The 17,783-nt window shown below is 37.2% G+C and overlaps 2 protein-coding genes across 2 annotated transcripts in view; both read left to right on the top strand.

Moving 5' to 3' along the window:
• The window catches only part of LOC132129028 (membrane-associated guanylate kinase, WW and PDZ domain-containing protein 3-like), a 131,423-nt gene extending 124,715 nt beyond the window's left edge, over window positions 1-6,708 (top strand). The window contains exons 19-20 of the mRNA XM_059540442.1: window positions 104-242; window positions 3,852-6,708. Coding sequence (XP_059396425.1) covers window positions 104-242; window positions 3,852-4,570 — 858 coding nt within the window. The 3' untranslated portion in view covers window positions 4,571-6,708. The remainder of the gene's footprint in view (window positions 1-103; window positions 243-3,851) is intronic.
• A 1,263-nt stretch (window positions 6,709-7,971) lies between these two features.
• On the top strand, window positions 7,972-17,723 carry LOC132129315 (lysine-specific demethylase 9-like). Its single transcript, XM_059540861.1, has 7 exons — window positions 7,972-8,554; window positions 9,563-10,188; window positions 10,932-11,069; window positions 11,784-11,926; window positions 12,000-12,167; window positions 12,255-12,363; window positions 14,424-17,723. The coding sequence occupies exons 1-7, from the start codon at window positions 7,987-7,989 to the stop codon at window positions 14,967-14,969; spliced, it is 2,298 nt and encodes a 765-aa protein (XP_059396844.1). The 5' UTR covers window positions 7,972-7,986; the 3' UTR covers window positions 14,970-17,723.
• The last annotated feature ends 60 nt before the right edge of the window (window positions 17,724-17,783 follow it).

Below are 17,783 nucleotides of genomic sequence, written 5' to 3'. Positions count from 1 at the left end.
TGAAAAAAATGATTATACAGTTAAATTATATAACAAGTAAAATAAAAATAAATCAGTGGTTCTTGTTAAAATGACAGAGGAATCTGTGTTTGTAACTTCACAGGTGGGAGATCAGATTGTGGAGATCAACGGTGAACCCACACAGGGCATTACACACACACGGGCCATTGAGCTCATCCAGGCCGGGGGCAATAAAGTGGTGCTGCTTTTGAGGCCCGGACTTGGCCTGGTGCCTGATCATAGTGAGTCTATTTAATACCTGACCTCTCAAACAATGAACGGCAACGAACTGACATAGCTGAGGGACGTTCTCCATCCCAAACCACCTCTTTAAGTTTAAGAAGTGCAGAAGTGCTCATTTGAATTCCGTCTGTTTCATGAACTGAGAAAAATCAGTTCCCTCAAGCCTGCATGTTCCCCTCTGAGAAACAAATCAATTCTGAAGATGGGTTTGTTTTCTACTGCTGTTTCAAAAGCCATTGAAAATGCATTGTGACGGTTGTCTTTTCTCAACAGTGTTTTCTAAAGGTACTCCATGCAACATGTGTCCTCTTGTTCAGAACATTATTACAATCATCGTCACACTTACCTTTATATTGCCTAAACATCGCATGCATATTGATCAAACACTAATTGCCAAAATAGATAAGTATGTACACGATTACTCAATAATTAGTGAATGAGGGCTATTAAGTGATTTGGGTTTGTTGGTCATATGCATGTTATGTCAGACCTTCCTATCTTCATGCATTGCTTGTCACTCTTGCTTCCTGTCTCAATTTTTGCTGGTTTCTTTTTCTGTCTGGGCACTGTTCTCTGCACCTTTCTCTTTCTCTCTTCCTGATTTAGGTCTGAACTCTTCCTCCTCCACATTGTGCTTCCACATGAAACCAGAGCATCACTAAAGGCTTCTCTGCTTTTCTTGGTCTGTCCCTATAATAACTTTGGTAAACTTTGCATTCCTCCTCTATGCTTATTTTGTGTATGTGCAGTTTTTCCCCTTTCCTTTGCCTTAAAATTAACCTTATGCTTTTGAATGTCACTAAAGAAAAGAAGGAAACATCAGTGATCACAATTCATGATCACATATTTCTATATAAACACACAGTAATGACTAGCCATTTAGATCAGTTTCCTTTTTTGTGATTTATTTTTGTTCACATTTTTATTAAACAATTATCGCATAAGTTGTTGCTTTAAGTCAATATAAATTTAAATAGGAAAGATTTACGAAGGATTTACAGTAAAACATTTTTAAACCAAAACTTTTCCAAGAACCCCCTGGAGTTCACGTGCCCTTAGTTGGGAGAACTGCTCTGGAATGATGTTATGTGACCAAATATATTTCTTACCAGACAGTTAAATGACAAAGTAATTGAAACCCATGTCAGGAGCCACCAGCTTGGTTTAATTTTCGGTTCTTGTTGCTTCACGTCTGGCGGCGTGACATTTTATCTTGAGAGAAAATAGCAACTTTTCCATTCTGGGTCTAACTCTTTCTCATAGCTGGTTTCAGCTGCTCAATATATGTCACTGTATCTGGAGGCCAGAAGCCACTGAAGACTGAAAACTGTGACAGTTTAATTGAGAATCATGTCTCTGCTGAAATGCGTTTCAGAAGACTGGTTAATTATGTTCAGTCTATCAGTGGTATTCTGCAAATTTTCTAAATCCAATTTGCAATGTTTAAACGTGCACTCTGTCATTTTTTTTCTTCATTAAAAGGTTTTACACAAAGAAATGAACAGCACATTTGAAAAATATATTTAAATTACATTGTACATTCACTCCAATCATACTGTATCAGTAGTCTAATATTATTATATGCTATAATAATATTCTCCCTATTATTATACAGTTTCTTTTAATGACTAAATTAATCATGGTGTGATTGCTACATCCATGTCACAGGGTTTCAGTATAACAGCTGACCGGCACAACAGAATAATAGTAAACCTTATTTATTTAACCCTCTGGTATTGTTCATTTGGGAGTCACACTTCACGGTCCAAAGTGACCGAACACCTGAAATGTAACTTTTTTTATTTTCAGTGAAATCAATCTAACATATTTTGGTTCAATAATATTTTTTCTTCTTTATTTTGAGAGAAATTCATGGTACTAATTAATATTTCTGCAATAGTTGTTAAATTTTTTACCATTGAAAAGAATAAAAATAATATTTTTCTAATATTTTTAGATTACTTTTCCATTATTGCAGTATTTCATGTTAAAATAGAGACAATGCCTTTAAAATTAAAATTTTGAAGGCAGATTAGCCATCTAGTGTGAGTAAAAAAAAGAAAAACATCTGCAATTCCATGGTTTAGCCACTAGATTCCTATGTAGCTCTAAAGGGCTTATTAAGTGCTGGAGTAATTTTTAGACATGGATACTTCTTTCTATTAAGTTGTGGATTTTGATAAATATTTAGTCAATCTTAAAGACAACCTTTTGTAAAGGTTTAGATTTTCTCTTTATGTCAGTTTTTGCATTAAATTTACTAGTCAAACCCAACACAGAGAAAACATTTTGTTACACATAACATCAAAATTCAACAAAAATTAACAGGAATGCTTTATCAGAGTTTAATCAATCTGATTTCAACCTCTCATTTGAGTCTTACGGCTCTAGTTTTCCATATTGTAACAGCCGCATCAGTTAATTTGTGTTTCTGTTTTATTCTCTTGATGCTTAAGAGTGTAACCCCTTCCTTGGTGTCTGTGCTTTTACTGTGTTGTGACTGAATTATTGATTTTATTTCACACATTTGCAAAAACATGCTTTGTGTTACAGTCACACTAGTTCATATATACGTGTGTGTGTGTGTGTGTGTGTGTGTGTTTGTATTTTGCACTCTTGATATTTTAGTGACACCCTTCTCATTGCAGTGCAAAGATTTGTAGATTGTACACACAAAAAAATTATCTGTATTTTCATATTGTTGCATATTTCCCATTCATTTCCAATGCCTGTAATTTTTGACCACAAACATCACAATTGTTTTATTTTATTATTATCATTATTTTCTGGTAAGTGTCTTTGAGTTTTGTACCATTCTGATGAAATAGCGATTTTTTTTTTTTTTTCAAAACTTTTTTTTTTTCGGTCTAAAATTGACCGAACAACACCAAAGGGTTAAACAAAATATAAGAAAAAGAATATGAGGTTGATTTAAAAGGTTTAATTGGTTATTATTACAGAGAAAAGACTAAATAAATAAACAAACAAACAACAAACGCACTGCCATTCAAAAGTTTGGGGTCAATAAAATCTTTCTAATGCTTTTGTAAGCCATTTCTTATGCTCAACAAGGCTGCATTTATTTGAAAAATACAGAGAAAAAACTGTAATACAGCAAAATAGTATTACAATTTAAAATATATATTTTTTCTATTGTAATATATTTTTAAAATACTTTATTATTGTAGTACCAAAGCTGCATTTTTTTAATCCGCATCCATTACTCCAGTCTTCCATGTCACATGATCCTTCAGAAATTATTCCAATATGTTGCTTTGATGCTCAAAAAACATTTCTTATTATACCAATAATGAAAACAGTTTTGATGCTTAATGTTTTTGTGGAAACCATGAAAAAAAATCAGGATTATTTTCATTTAAAGTTAAAAACACCTTTATTGTCCCTTTTTATCAATGTAGTGCATCCCCGCTAAATAATATAATTTTATTCAAAAAATATCTTTCTCAACCAAAGATTTCTTACTAAATAAAAAGACTGACTCGCTCTTTTACATGGTACAAAACAGATTGAGTGCACCTTCAGAATAATTGGTTTTATTGTCTTTTCCTATCTTCTTACACTAATAATTACCATGTTTTGCGTTTCAGATGTTAAAGATACAATGACAGGTCCATCTGCAAACTCTCCAAGGTATTCTGCATCCAATGAGCCGTCGACACCAGCTTCTTCATCCTTCATCTCTCACTCCCCTGAGGTCAACCCCTCTCCACCCGAGGAGCTCTTCTTCGACCCGGTGGCTGTTTCGCACAGACAACTTCACCAACATTACAGAGACGCCAAAAAGCAAACAAGAAAGAGCGACCCAAGCATGGGTCATGACAGTTTTACACTCCCCCAGAGACAGGATGGGAAAGAACGCCCAGGGAGTCCAAAAAAGACTCTAAACATGGACAACAAGAATGATCCTAGTGGACAAGAAGCTAGATCCCCAAGCCCCAGGAAGACCAAGAAGGAAAATGCTGGGATCAGACAGGAGTTGCCTCAAAAAGCCACTGATGGATTGAAGCCTGGAAGTAGATACAAAGACGAGGACACTATGCACAAGCAGGACAGGGAAACAGGAGAAATCAGACCTGAGGTCTCAAGAGGTGGCAAGACAGCAGAACCTCAGCGGTCTGAAAGCGGTACCCTCAACCGGAAGGACCACAGAGGACGAGACAGGCCTCGAGGGGAAGAGGATATCGAGGGTGTCCCTCAAGAGACTCCCCAGAATGGGAACCCTACCAACAAGAGAGCACCTATAACCCCAGGCCCCTGGAAGGTGCCCAGCTCTGCAAGGATTCAACCTCCAGTGCATAGAGTCTAATGCGTTTGGGAGCAGTTATTGATGTCCACCAACAATACGAACCTCAGTTTTGTTTTGTGCCAATCAGACTGCAGCTACAAACTTGTCCATGTCCCTTTGTTCCTGTGGCGATAACATGAAGGATGCTTTTCTGTGAAGGTTTAAAATTGTCTATTAATGTGTATTAAAAAGATAGTTCGCCAAAAAAATTAATAGTCTGTCAGCATTTATCAGCCGCCTTGATGTTAAAAATCCGGTATGACTGCAAAACAAAAGAAGATATTTTGAAGGATGTTTGCCACTAAACCAATTTGGTTACCATTGACTTCTATTGTATGGACCATAAAATCTTTGAACGTCCACGGAAGACAGACAGACACACAGTGCTGAAATAACATGATGATAAGTGGATGGCGACAACATTTTTGAGTAAACCATCCCTTTAATTTTCCATCTTTGATTCGCCGCATGTCCTTACAATGACTTTTCCAGTGATGCAACTGTCCTCAAGATCCAGTCCTGAGAAGTGACTTTGTGTAGACTGTGCATTATTTTTCTTTTGGCGATGAATTTCTGACATATCCATCTTTAAAAGACCAGAAACTTGTGGTTAAGTATACTGTTTACTACTTGTGTGTTGATAAAGACGCATATGTAATTTATTCAAATGATTATGATGATATAAACATATACATGTATAGAGGTATAGATATTTGTATCCATTCTGATACATCTTTCGGCTTCCTAACAAACATATTTTTTCACAGTGCTATAGCTTTTACAGTTAATCTCGGTGGAGCATATGCAAGGTTGTACATTTGGGATCAAATGTTTGCTCATATCATTAGAAGGTGAAGCAGAACTATAGGAGAAATTCAGATATATTTTTGCATACTATCCAATCAAACATTATATTTTTCTTATTCTTTTTAGCACATAGAATGATTCATACTGCATTGTTTTCTCAATATTGGGACTTCATATTAATTTAAAGTGTCTTTATGCATCTTTCAGACCATCCTATTAAATGTCAAGATGCTGTCTTATATCCAAGGGAAATGTAGCTCTGAATTATGTACCAAACAATTTGGATGTTATTCATCAGGTTCTTAAAGCCTCAAACAACTGGCACAGATTCAGACACAAGATATAACAATGTCCAATATCTTTTTTCCTTAACAATATTTTTGAAATACCATAAATATTAAGTGTCCATATGGGCAGAGCAGACATCAGTCAAACATTACATATGCTACAGCGCTTCTATAATTTGTCATGATGAAACATGTGAATACTTTTGTAATAAGGTTTATGATTGCTTCTTGATCATTAAACGGGTCGTGAACTTCCTATTTTTATTTTGTATGGTTCTCTGATGGCCACTTATAATGTTATCAAGATTTTTACATCAAAAACATCATAATTTAGCAGTAATAGGCTATTTTCTGTCCTGTTTTGACCCCCCTCATCAGAACGCTCTGTTTGAATTCACTGGCTTCAATATAAGCGGTTTTTAGAATCATGAAGTTTTGAGTTCTGAAACTTGCAGGATTTTTTTATAGTACATCAGCCTCTTATGTCAAAAGATCAAGGGAATTTTGATTTCTCAGTTTATGACCCTTTTAATCTCAAAACTTTTGTAGCTTGTTTCTCAAGTGCAATGATCCTCAAATTTGGATACACTTTCCTGCAGAGTTTAGCTCCAAACCTAATAAAACGAACCTACCTGTGATTTTCTAATGATTCTGAAGACACTGATTAGCAAACTCAGGGTTGTTTGATTAGGGTTAGAGCTAAACTCTGCAGGAAAGTGGATCTCGCGAGCCATATTTGAGGGTCACTGCTCTAGTGCATCTCATGTCATGAGGATGTGTATGATACTGTGGCCTTGCATTGCTTTATCTTACACAAAAAAGCCTTGTGGTCTCTACATTGTGGTAGTTGTAAATGTTTATATAAAAAAAAATGATACAATGTACAGCACCTGTATAAAATTGCCTTTGTGAGGGGAAAAACAAGAAAAAAAATCTATAAATCGCCCTATTATTTTTTTAAGTAATTGAGAGTATAAGCATATATATAGAGAGAGCGAGTGGTTAAAGAAATGAATCTGGTCATGACCTTCTTTTCATGCACTGATGAATAAAGATTTACTGAAAGGTGGCCTCTTTTGATCTTTTAAGTTCTTGAATTCCTACATTATTTAACATTAATGGAAGTGCACATTTGGTTTCATGGCATTTAAGGGGATTTTCACACAAAAGTGATGGGTTCAATTCAAAATCCGTCAACAGGTTCTTTCAAGCAGTTCATTTTAAAAACCCTGTTCGAAAATCGATTCCTTTGTAATTAAATCATCACTAGGTCTCATCACAGTATATTTAAGCGGTAAAACATTGCAAGAGTCGTATGTGGACACATTTTATTTACATTTTATTAATATAAACTTAGTTTCTAACATCCCAGATAGCACATGCACGTCTGCAAGATGTATGTTAAAGATGTACAAGACTGTACAAACATCTGATGGATGTCTTTAAGATGTCAGTTTCTACATTATAAACATCTTAAAGACATTTTCTAAACGTCGATTTGACATCTGATAAGAAACTATGTATTGCAGATGAGCAAACATGGAAAAATTGGTCTGGCAAGTGTCAAATAGATGTCTACGGGATCTACGTGTCCTACCAGGGTATTGTCCTGAACTTATAAACTTATAAAAATTACAATTTATATTTATAATCTAAATATAATTTCCATGTACAATAAAACACTAAAATTAACTTTAAACTTGGGAAAGATTTGACATTTAAAAATAAGTAATAAGCAAAAAAAATTAGTCCTTGTTAAAAGAATCAGTGAGCTGTTGAATCGAAAGAATTAAAAACCGATTCACTCCGATTCGTGAACAAATCGTTTAGGTCAGTTCTGTAAACCGGTTCTTTAGATTCTTGAAAAGATCCGAATAACAAGCGCGATTCGTTCACGAATCAGACATGCTATTTTTTAATTGACACGCCGACTAAAAAGTGCAACTCTCGTGCCTCGTGTCTTTCCTTCAAATAGCCCAAATAGCAAGAAAGCGTTCTGTGTAAACGGCCCCTAGAGAAATCTAACACCGTGCGATTATTATCTCCAGGATGTTGTGTGCTGCTCTTTTGTTGGTTGTGAGCTCCATAGGTGAGCTCAATGCCGAGCGCATTTATTTCCTCTCAACGAAACGGAACCGCCCTAACGCTGAAGCTGCTTCAGCATTACGTCAGTCTCTGGCCGCGGTGCGTGCAGCAGCGCACGCATACCTTGAACCACAGCAGTACAGAAACATCACTACCCACAAGGCTACCGATTGTGCGCATGCGCGCTCCGAGCAGGAAAACTACAAACGCGTGAGCTCCGATTGGCTAGGGACAAAAGAACTACAGCTCCCAATAGACATGCGCAAAAAGTCCCTCTTAAAGCCTTTTAAATTTACGTGCAAAATGGCCGCACAGGTCGATGTACTGCGCGTCAAAGTAGAGGAGAAGAGCAGGGACAGCTTTGACAAAGCCACCAAAGAAAAGAAAAAGAAGAAAAAACGCGAATGTTCGCCGTCCGATGACAAGCGCGAGAGAGCGGAGAACGAAGCGAAGAAAATAAAGCTACAGCACCACCAACATGCCCAACAACAAGCGCATCCACCGCACCAACAGAACGGCCAAGCGCGCAACTTCAGCAAAGAGCAGGCACCTGTGCAACACCGCCATCATCAACACCATCACCTCCTCGGCTCCAAGAAAGGATTACCTCCGGGCTGGCCGCCGCGAAAAGTGACACCAGCAGCCCAAGTCCCGAGGAAGACGGTCCTGCCGCCTTCCCCGCTGTTCACTTTCACGCCGCTCAAAGTAGCGAAGGCCGAGACCCCCAATAACAAGCCCAAACACATCGAGAAGGACGCCAAACTCAAACACAAGAAGGAAAACGCCGAGGCGAATGTTAAAGTGGAGGAATGCAAAAAGAAGAAAGGTAATTGTAACAGCGTTTACACGTAAGCCAAATGATTTTACATTACTGGCAGGCTTCCAACTTAAAAGTGAGTGGAGAAAAGTGCCGTTAGCTCCGCTGCTAACCCATGCGCGAGCACGCTTGTGTGAACGCCCCCATTCACTCGAGCGCAATGTACGGAGCAGAAATGCTAAATATAATCGAGGAAGAAACTTTTAACAGCTGCGGAAGTATATTTAAATGAAATACAAATTGATATCATTTCTCTGTTTTATATTAGAGACGTTCTCCTCACGTCTGTCGTGTGATGTTTACTAAAATCGCTGTAACTACATTAATCTGTAATTTATTAACACGATACCGTAATAATACCATGTTTTTAGACACAATTGTCTTCCGGTACCTGGTAAATTGTATATGATGATCGTTCTGTACTGTATTATTATGCCATATTTTAATATACAACTGTATGCTGTGATCCTACGGGGCTAATGTGGGTCAGAGCAGGCTTAATTTAATCTGACTTTTATATGCACCATTTTGTCTTCAAATAGAATTTTGATTAAGCACAGAGCAACTTCAGCTCGTTTGTGTAAAGATTTGAAAGTCAGTAGTATTGCCATTCCATTTATTCCCATCTTTGTACCATGGAACTGGCACACTTTATAAAAAAAAAAAAAAAAAAAAAAAATTATGTGAGTTAGTTAATAACAGTAACTGTAGAATGGTATTGCCCCCAAAACTGTGGGCAATGGTTACCATAGTAAATTTATTTAAATGTAGTAGTTGTAGTTGGAACATCTTAACAGAGATAACTTATTTCTGGTCCACCAAATGTTCAGAATTGCTGGATATCTGGTAAGCATTTGGTAATTGATTACTAAGAAGTATTTACAAAGTTTTAAAGGAGACACAAAAAAATTTTGTGAGGTTTTTTTTTTATGTTTACAATTTTACATGGGTAAAGACTAAGAAGCTATGAACTATTAACTGTTTTTCAATGTCTTCTATCTCTATTGATCTTTTCAGAGCCCCATAGTGAGAATGGCAAAACCCAGACCCTGGAGGAATACCTTTTAAAGAAAAAGAAGAAGAAGAAGCGGCGTGAAGACGAGCGTGGCAAAAAGTTGCACATACACAACAAAGAGGTCCAGACAGTGTGTACAGGATTAACAGGAGATGCTCTGCCATCTTCTGAAGACCCGGTTTTGCATGTGTACATCAAAGATGAGAAGCCGTGTCCAGACTTAAGTGAGTACTGCACTCCAAAAGCTGAGAAGAAGCCGTTCCTCTCGCCCCAAGACCACTACATCCGAAGCTCTTGGCTTCAGACCAATGGCTCCTTCAGCAGACTGATCCATGAGGAAAAGCAGCCCAATGGAGGGGCATCTGTACTACACGCATACGCAGATGAACTGTCGTTACTGCAACCGGGGGACACTGAAAAATTCGCCCAGGAGTTTCTGGATCTCGCCTTTGCTGAGCATCCTAAAGGAGCCGCATGCTATGCTCTCGCTGTGGTGCATGGAGCGGCTGCCTACCTGCCCGATTTCTTGGACTACTTTGCCTTCAATTTCCCAAACACACCTGTCAAGATGGAAATCCTTGGTAAAAAGGAAATTGAGACCACCACGATTGCCAACTTCCACTCCCAGGTAGGATGACGCTTCCCACTCAACGTAACCTTTTGGGTTGTACCTTCAAGCCGTGGCTTGTTTTTGGCAGGATACATTATAATACCATGCATGTGTAGCTTGCAAAATGAAGTCCGTGTGTTTATTTAGCCTTTCTCACTTCTAGAGAACTTTTAAAACTGCTGCATTTATTATTTACACAAGTCAGTGACAGTTCAAAGTACACTACCGGTCTTTAGTTATGCAGACCAAATTTGTCCGGAGACAAACTTTTCTACCGTCTCTGAGACTCAACAAATGGATATTATTGAATTCATTCTTGTAAGAAGCAGGAGAATCTCAGTTCAGGAAAGTTGTTTTCATTTTTTCACATTTATGGCAATCTGAACCCCATGTTATTGTAGATCTTGCCTCGAGCCCCATTTACACCAAGGAACGATAACTATAATGTTTACATTTTTGTTCTAACTCAATGAGATTCATTGAGAAAATATAATTGGAATCAGTTTCACAGTGCTTTTTGTTTTCCAATTATTGACAGCCAATCAGAGTCCATCTGATTTGAAAGAGCTTGAGCATTTAAGGCAGCAGATGACATAACCGGAGCCGGTGCTTATAATAAACACAACATTATTGTTTCATTAACGCTAATGTAGTTATCGTTCTCTGTATTAATGGGACTTTAAACTTTTTGTTTGTTTCATGAAACTTCAGAAAGTGTGTGTTAGGATGTTTCCCGGCTCTGAAGGGCTTTCATGTTGCAGGTGAGCCGAACGTACTGCTCTGGGACATATAGAGCTGGTCCCATGAGGCAAATCAGTCTGGTCGGTGCAGTAGATGAGGAGGTGGGAGATTACTTCCCTGAGTTCTTGGACATGCTTGAGGAGTCTCCGTTCCTGAAGGTTAGGACACAAGCTCTCACAGATGAGTTTGTTTGAAAGGCTTTGTGCTGACGGTGTTTTGTAGTGCAAATTAGTTTCAATTCACTGTTTGCCAGCAGAGTTCTTTTTGCAATTTGGACCTAGATAAATGGTGTCATCTTGCACACTTGTGTAAAGGATTTTGTTTGCATCCCCTTACATTTAAATACCCCATAACATCAAAATTTGTGGCTTTTATTCCATGTTTATTTGCTTCGAGGTGTGTATTTATTTACCATTTGAATGTTATTCCAATTAAAAATAATCTATATTTATCTGAACATATTATAAAATGTATTTTATTCTTGTGACATAATTTTCAGCAGAAAGTCTTCAATGTCAGAAACCACTCTGATATACTGAATTGGTGTTCAAAAAACATTTCTTATAATAATTAAATATACTAAGTGTTGTGATATTTAATATTTTTGTGTAAAAATATTAAAGTGCCCACTAGAAGCCAATAATAATATGACCGATTCACATTTACATTTGATTTAGTAACTGATATGCATTCCTAAGCAAAAGCAAGTTGCAAGTCATGATCTCAGTGTACTGATTCAGTTGGGACTGTCAGCACAGAAAATCAAACTCTTCATCCAGTCGTTTCTTGCCATTCATACTTTCAGACAGTGGTCAGGGCAAGGCTACATTATTGTTTTAACTTCCCGACGTAAGTTTCAATTGTCTATGCAGATGACTTTGCCATGGGGCAGCCTGTCTAGCCTGAAGCTTGACTGCAGATCTCAGAGTGATGATGGTCCCATCATGTGGGTGAGACCAGGAGAACAGATGGTCCCCACAGCCGATATGCCCAAATCTCCATTTAAGAGACGAAGGTATGTGCTTACTTCTTGAGCTGCAAAAGAAAAGTCCTTAGCGCCTCACAAAACCCTTTCATTTTGGTTGTAGATCAATGAATGAGATCAAGAACTTGCATTACCTCCCAAGAACCAGTGAACCACGTGAGGTGCTCTTCGAGGATCGGACACGAGCCCATGCTGATCATGTTGGCCAGAGTTTTGACTGGCAGAGTACAGCAGCTGTGGGTGTCCTGAAAGCAGTGCAGTTTGGGCAATTGTGAGTGCAACCATCTGCCATGCAGAAACATATGTACATGGAAAAAGAGACAGATTAAATGACCTTTGGTGTCCTCATCTCCTATAGGAGTGACCGGCCACGAGTAACCAAAGATGTGGTCTGTTTTCATGCTGAGGATTTCAATGAGGTTGTTCAAAGACTTCAGCTGGACCTGTATGAGCCACCTGTGTCACAGGTAGGAGCTGTGTTACTGCTTAACAGATTTTTCAGGACAGACTGGGGACTTGTGTGTTTATATTAGTTCTGGTTAACATGCCATTTTATTACGTGAAGTATTAATTGTTTTGTTTTACTACGCAATCACTGACGCATAGCAGTGTGTATTTTAAGTACCGTTTTTTCATAGTTTGCCTGGTCCTGCGAGAACCAAGAGAAAGCATTACTGTCTCCAGTCGCAAGAGGGCGCTCTTTGCTGCTCATTGCTCCTGTAGCCTACACTGAGCAGCATAGAGCGCCCTCTCGCGGCTGTAGACGGCAATGTTATATCTTGGTTCAGTCCAGTCCAGTGCGACTTGTTTTTTTTCTCGTCATGACGTATTTTTGGACTGATGCAACTTATACTTAGGTGCAACTTATAGTCCGAAAAACAGGGTATATAACCATAGCTCAGTTCACAGTAAATGCTGCAAAATTTATCTCTGGATGTGCTGTGAGTCTAGCATGCATTTGCGATTACCATGTGAGCAGCTATGTGTTTTTTTTTTTTTTTTCATAATTTCTCCTTTCTTTTTTAGGCTGTTAATTACAGCATTTCACACAGATTTGAATTGAGATGTTTGTAAACCTGTCGTGGCAGACAATTCAAGGTCTCGTTGCAGTTGAAAGCTTGTCAGTTTAATTCTTTTAAGTCAGAAATGTTATATATATATATATATATATATATATATATTAGGGGTGTAACGATACGCGTATTCGTATTGAACCGTTTGGTACGAGGCTTTCGGTTCGGTACGCGGTACGCATTATGGACCGAACGGTTCGTTGGACTAATTAATTATATTTGGAAAAAAAAAAATTGTCAAATATAATGATATGCGTTCAACCAGGTAGCCCAATAACCCAAACGACGTAACAGGCAACGCCCCTGACACCCCCGAAGAAGAAAAAAATACCAACTTATATGTTTGTTAGGCTACTCAGTCAGGCACTCGCTCACTCAGTACGCGCTGAAGGCTTGTTGCAAAATCGCCAATGCGTTTAACAGACCAGAAATAGAAGATCCTCCAATAACCAACAGGTCTGGTGTTTGGGTGCACTTTGGGTGCACTTTGGAAAAAAGCAAGACCGTAATTCTTGCTTTGTTCCAAAAAACATAAGCCCTATAGAGAACCAATTGAGTAAAAACACACTCAATATAAAGAGTTATAGAGTTCCATATAAAAAGTTACATCTTTGTATTTGTTCATAACTACCACAATAATATAACATTTTCATTTTTTTTTATAAGGAGCTGTTTTTGTTTTATACAGTATGCTGCTAAGAAAACACCATAGAAGATGGGTAAAGAATAGCTCCATCATTGTTCAATGTAAAAAACAAAAAAAAACATACTTTGTTAGTTTTAATAAATAAAAAATTTTTTTTTTTTAAAAAAGGAAATTTATCTGCCAATTTTTTCTTTTTGCTGTATCTAAAACGTACCGAACCGAACTGTGACACCAGTGTATCGTATTGAAACGAAACGTGAATTTTGTGAACCGTTACACCCCTAATATATATATATATATATATATATATATATATATATATATATATATATATATATATATATACATACTATTCTTTTTTGAATATAAAAAATAAATGTATAGATGATAGTAGTGTTGTTATTATTATACAATCAGAACTGCAAAAAATAATAAGTACCATTTATGTATTACATGTGTTGTACTGAATATCAGTAAGGCTGTGGTTTGGCCATAGACTGAAGGTCATTTTTGATTAAACATTTTAAACAAGACATTGTCTTTTTTTTTTTCTCTCTCCTGCAAACTGTTAAGAAATTTGTCTTAAAAAACAGTCTGAAACGGCATGTTTGTTTGAGGATACCTTTTTTATGAGTTAATGAATGAATGAGCTTATATTTAGTTTAGTATCACAATCTGATCTGATAATGCCACGTGGCATTGGATAAGCAGTAACTTATCCAAGATCCTGAACAGGTGTGGAGATAATATACAGGTATAGGATATATAGGTATAAAATAGCATTCTCATAATGCCCCTCTCTCTACAGTGTGTTCAGTGGGTGGATGATGCCAAACTCAACCAGTTACGGCGAGAAGGCATCCGCTACGTTCGCATGCAGCTCTGTGACGACGACATCTACTTCATCCCTCGCAACGTGATCCACCAGTTCAAAACCGTCTCAGCCGTGTGCAGCCTCGCGTGGCACATACGTCTAAAGCAGTACTACTCTGAGGAGGAAGAGGGGGAGAAATCAAAGGACGTTAAGACCAAGGATCTGTGCTCCACATCATGTCCTTCCCCCTCTTCATCCCCTGTTCACCCGGACACCAAAGTCACCTCTTGCGCCCAGCTACAAACGAACACGGCACAAGGTGGAGTGGCAAAAACGGACGAACTGGTTTTCCAGAGGCCCACAACGCCACCCAGGGAGCAGCAGCCCGCGCCTCCACAGCCGGCTAAATCAGCCGGTCCTGTCCCAGCACCCTGCCCTCTGTCCTCGCCCACACCAGAGCAAATGCTTCCACAGGTTCCCACCAATTCTGCATCAGACTCCTCACTCGACGGCAGCAGATCCTCAGATTTCCCCAAATGACTTCCGAACTCTTCCTTTTGCAGAGGGATGGCGTTTTATTTCACCTAGCAGACTTGACTGACATTCCACAGTGTAAAAAAGGTATATCTGGACTTTGCCTAAAAATGATGAAGACTGTATATTTTTCTTTTTTTTTTAGCTTTTGATTAAGAAAACCCCACGAGTACTTTTTTGGTTTTTCTCAGCCAAAGTATTTAATTTGAAGTATATTTTTGCTGATTATTACTCCGTATTGTTTTGTATTTGTTTATATATTATTATAAATGAGATGAACGTGTCTCTCAAGAGGGACTTTTCACATTTCCCAGGCCATCATGTGCATCATCTGCTAATTGGTTTTTACAGAAAAATACAAGGGGGGAAAAAGTGCCTGTCACAAGTGGAGAGCAGCAGTCATATCTTAAAAGAGAAAAATAGTCATATTTATTTCCCCGTGTTGTAATGTCACTGAAGTATATGACATATTCAAGATAGACTAGTCAGTAGGTGTCAGTTTCAAATGAGACATATTTGCTTTTTCATTAATCATTCTCTGGTTTGCTTGAAGGAAAATTCATTATTTTTTGAATGACTAATAGCAGTAAATATAAAAGAGCAACCTGTGCATTGCCTCTCATGTATGCAGGATATAGGATTTGGACTCCACAAGAGGATTGTTCATTTGTTTGTTAATTTTAATTATTTATTTTTGTCCAAAATTGTTAGTCTTTTAAGATCACGGTCATGAATTCATTTGTCATGTTTGTTTTCTGTTTGTATTGTATGCAGAAGCCGTTGTGCTTTTTATGTTTTTATTTTGGACTAGGAAGACATATTCCATCAAGTCCGGACATTAGCTGAAAACTGGATGGAAATGTAAATAACCAAACCTACACTCAGGGGCAACATACTGATGCCTTTTCATTTGGTAAAGTCTTCTTCTACTTTACTTTAAAGTTTTATAGCAGTCTAATCCATACATTCAGATTATTGGGTTTTGATTGAACCTGTAATTCTGACATGTGTTTGTATGAGCTTCATGTAAAGAAAAAAGTCTCTTGATTCAAATGGATCATCTAAATAAGTTTCACTTCATATTTATACACAATTCTGCTCATACTATTAGAGTAGTTTTAGTCACAATGGAAAGATCTTTTTAAATCATACTTTGATTTTGTTCATTATTCTCTAAACTTTGTTTTTGTCTGTCATTGACATTGTCACCACTTTTTTTTAAAAATGAGCCAAATTACAAAAATCTTGTTGCTTTGGCCATTTAAAGCTTTTGTTGATTTAGATATTTTGTTCTCCCTAAAAATCAGTCAGTGCAAATGTGAATTAACATAATATACATTAACAAGGAATAAATAAACTCATGCTCTTCCCATAATTTGCTACCGAAGTCAAACCCAATTTTTTCTCTTTCAAGAAAGCATTTTATATTATTTTATGGAAGTAGAAGCAGAAGGTGTATGGTCCAGTGCTCTTGCATAACACTTGTTTCATATGTGTTTTAACTAAAGTTGTCTATAGTCTTTATGAAAAGCATTCTGGGGTGACTATGCTATCCTACATAGTTGGATGAGTGCAATTTAGCTTTCACTTGCTGAGTGTTGTTGTGTGTCCATAATGGTTTTGAATGGGATTAAGTCTTAAAGCAGGCATTCAGTGTTTTTGAAAGGGTTATGGGCAGTAGTTGTGCTTCTCTGTTGACGCCAAGTATTGCTAATGACTGATTTGAATGTAATTTCACACCAGCAATCAGACTACATTGATTATGGTTTCCACAAAATTATCTAATGGCTTTCCCTAATCAGATTCATCCTTCTATAAATGAGTGCCTTATATTGAGTCTTTAATTATCTGCATTTAAGCAAACTGATGTTATTCAAGTTGTACAAAGCATTAATTGTGATGGAATTTTGTAAAGTCTGGCACTAATTTGGTATTTATTATCGTAAAAAAATCATGCTTGCTCCGGGATACAAATTCTGCTAATCCAAAAGCAACTGGCGGTGATCATTTTTACTGACCACCAAATGTAGCAAATGCAAACAAAAGAAAATTGGTGGTAAATGACCTATAGTGAATTCAGAACCACGTGCAATAGGATCAAATCATATATTTTTCCCACTGTTTTTTATTTATTAGGATTAGGATTGTATGGACAGGTGTGAAAGCTTAGACAAATATCATTTTCCCTACTATTCAATGGCATTTCCTCAGTTACAGATCCTGCAGATTAGCGGTTTTGCTTTATGAAAGAAGGGATACTTTCATACTTTCACCAAGAATACATTTCAAGGTGTCTTTAACACCAATCCATTAAGATTAATCTTCCCATATATACAGTTTCAGATGTTTTCCACTCAGCAACACACAATGCTTTTATACCTTAAGGTTTCATGTTCTATTAAACATGTTTAGCGTACTATGTTTCTTCTGAATTTTGGCAGCTAGTTTCTTTTTTGTGTGTGTGTTGATCAGGTTTTGATGGTCGTTTGTAATTTAGTAAAAATCCACTTAGGGATCAAGGCATGCTCTGTGTGTTTGATTCTTTATTTTCTCTGTTGAAATTTGTATAAACGGTTCGATTTAATTGATTTTTAAGGACTAATTAGATGGTCAATTATGAACATAGTCAAAGTAATGTTTTGTAAATGCTAAGTTACGTTTAATAGAACTGTCGTGGATCTTTTCAATTGTGTAAAAAATGCAATGGAATGCATAGACTTTTTTTCTGTATTTTTTTAAATAAACTATTTTATGAGTGTACTAAGGTGAAGCTTTTCTTAAAGGGGATCATTCACTGCATCATAAATTAAAAAAACAAAA

The sequence above is a fragment of the Carassius carassius genome, chromosome 46 (assembly GCF_963082965.1).
Source record: "Carassius carassius chromosome 46, fCarCar2.1, whole genome shotgun sequence".
Taxonomy (NCBI): domain Eukaryota; kingdom Metazoa; phylum Chordata; class Actinopteri; order Cypriniformes; family Cyprinidae; genus Carassius; species Carassius carassius.
Note: the sequence above shows the minus strand (reverse complement) of the source record. Positions and strands in the feature narration are given on the sequence as shown.

Excerpts from the sequence above, each read along its gene's own strand:
- LOC132129315 (XM_059540861.1), top strand. The coding sequence starts at position 7,987 with ATGCGCAAAAAGTCCCTCTTAAAGCCTTTTAAATTTACGTGCAAAATG. Across the intron at positions 8,555-9,562 it reads GGAATGCAAAAAGAAGAAAG|AGCCCCATAGTGAGAATGGC; the intron begins GTAATTGTAACA and ends TGATCTTTTCAG. Across the intron at positions 12,168-12,254 it reads GCAGTGCAGTTTGGGCAATT|GAGTGACCGGCCACGAGTAA; the intron begins GTGAGTGCAACC and ends CATCTCCTATAG.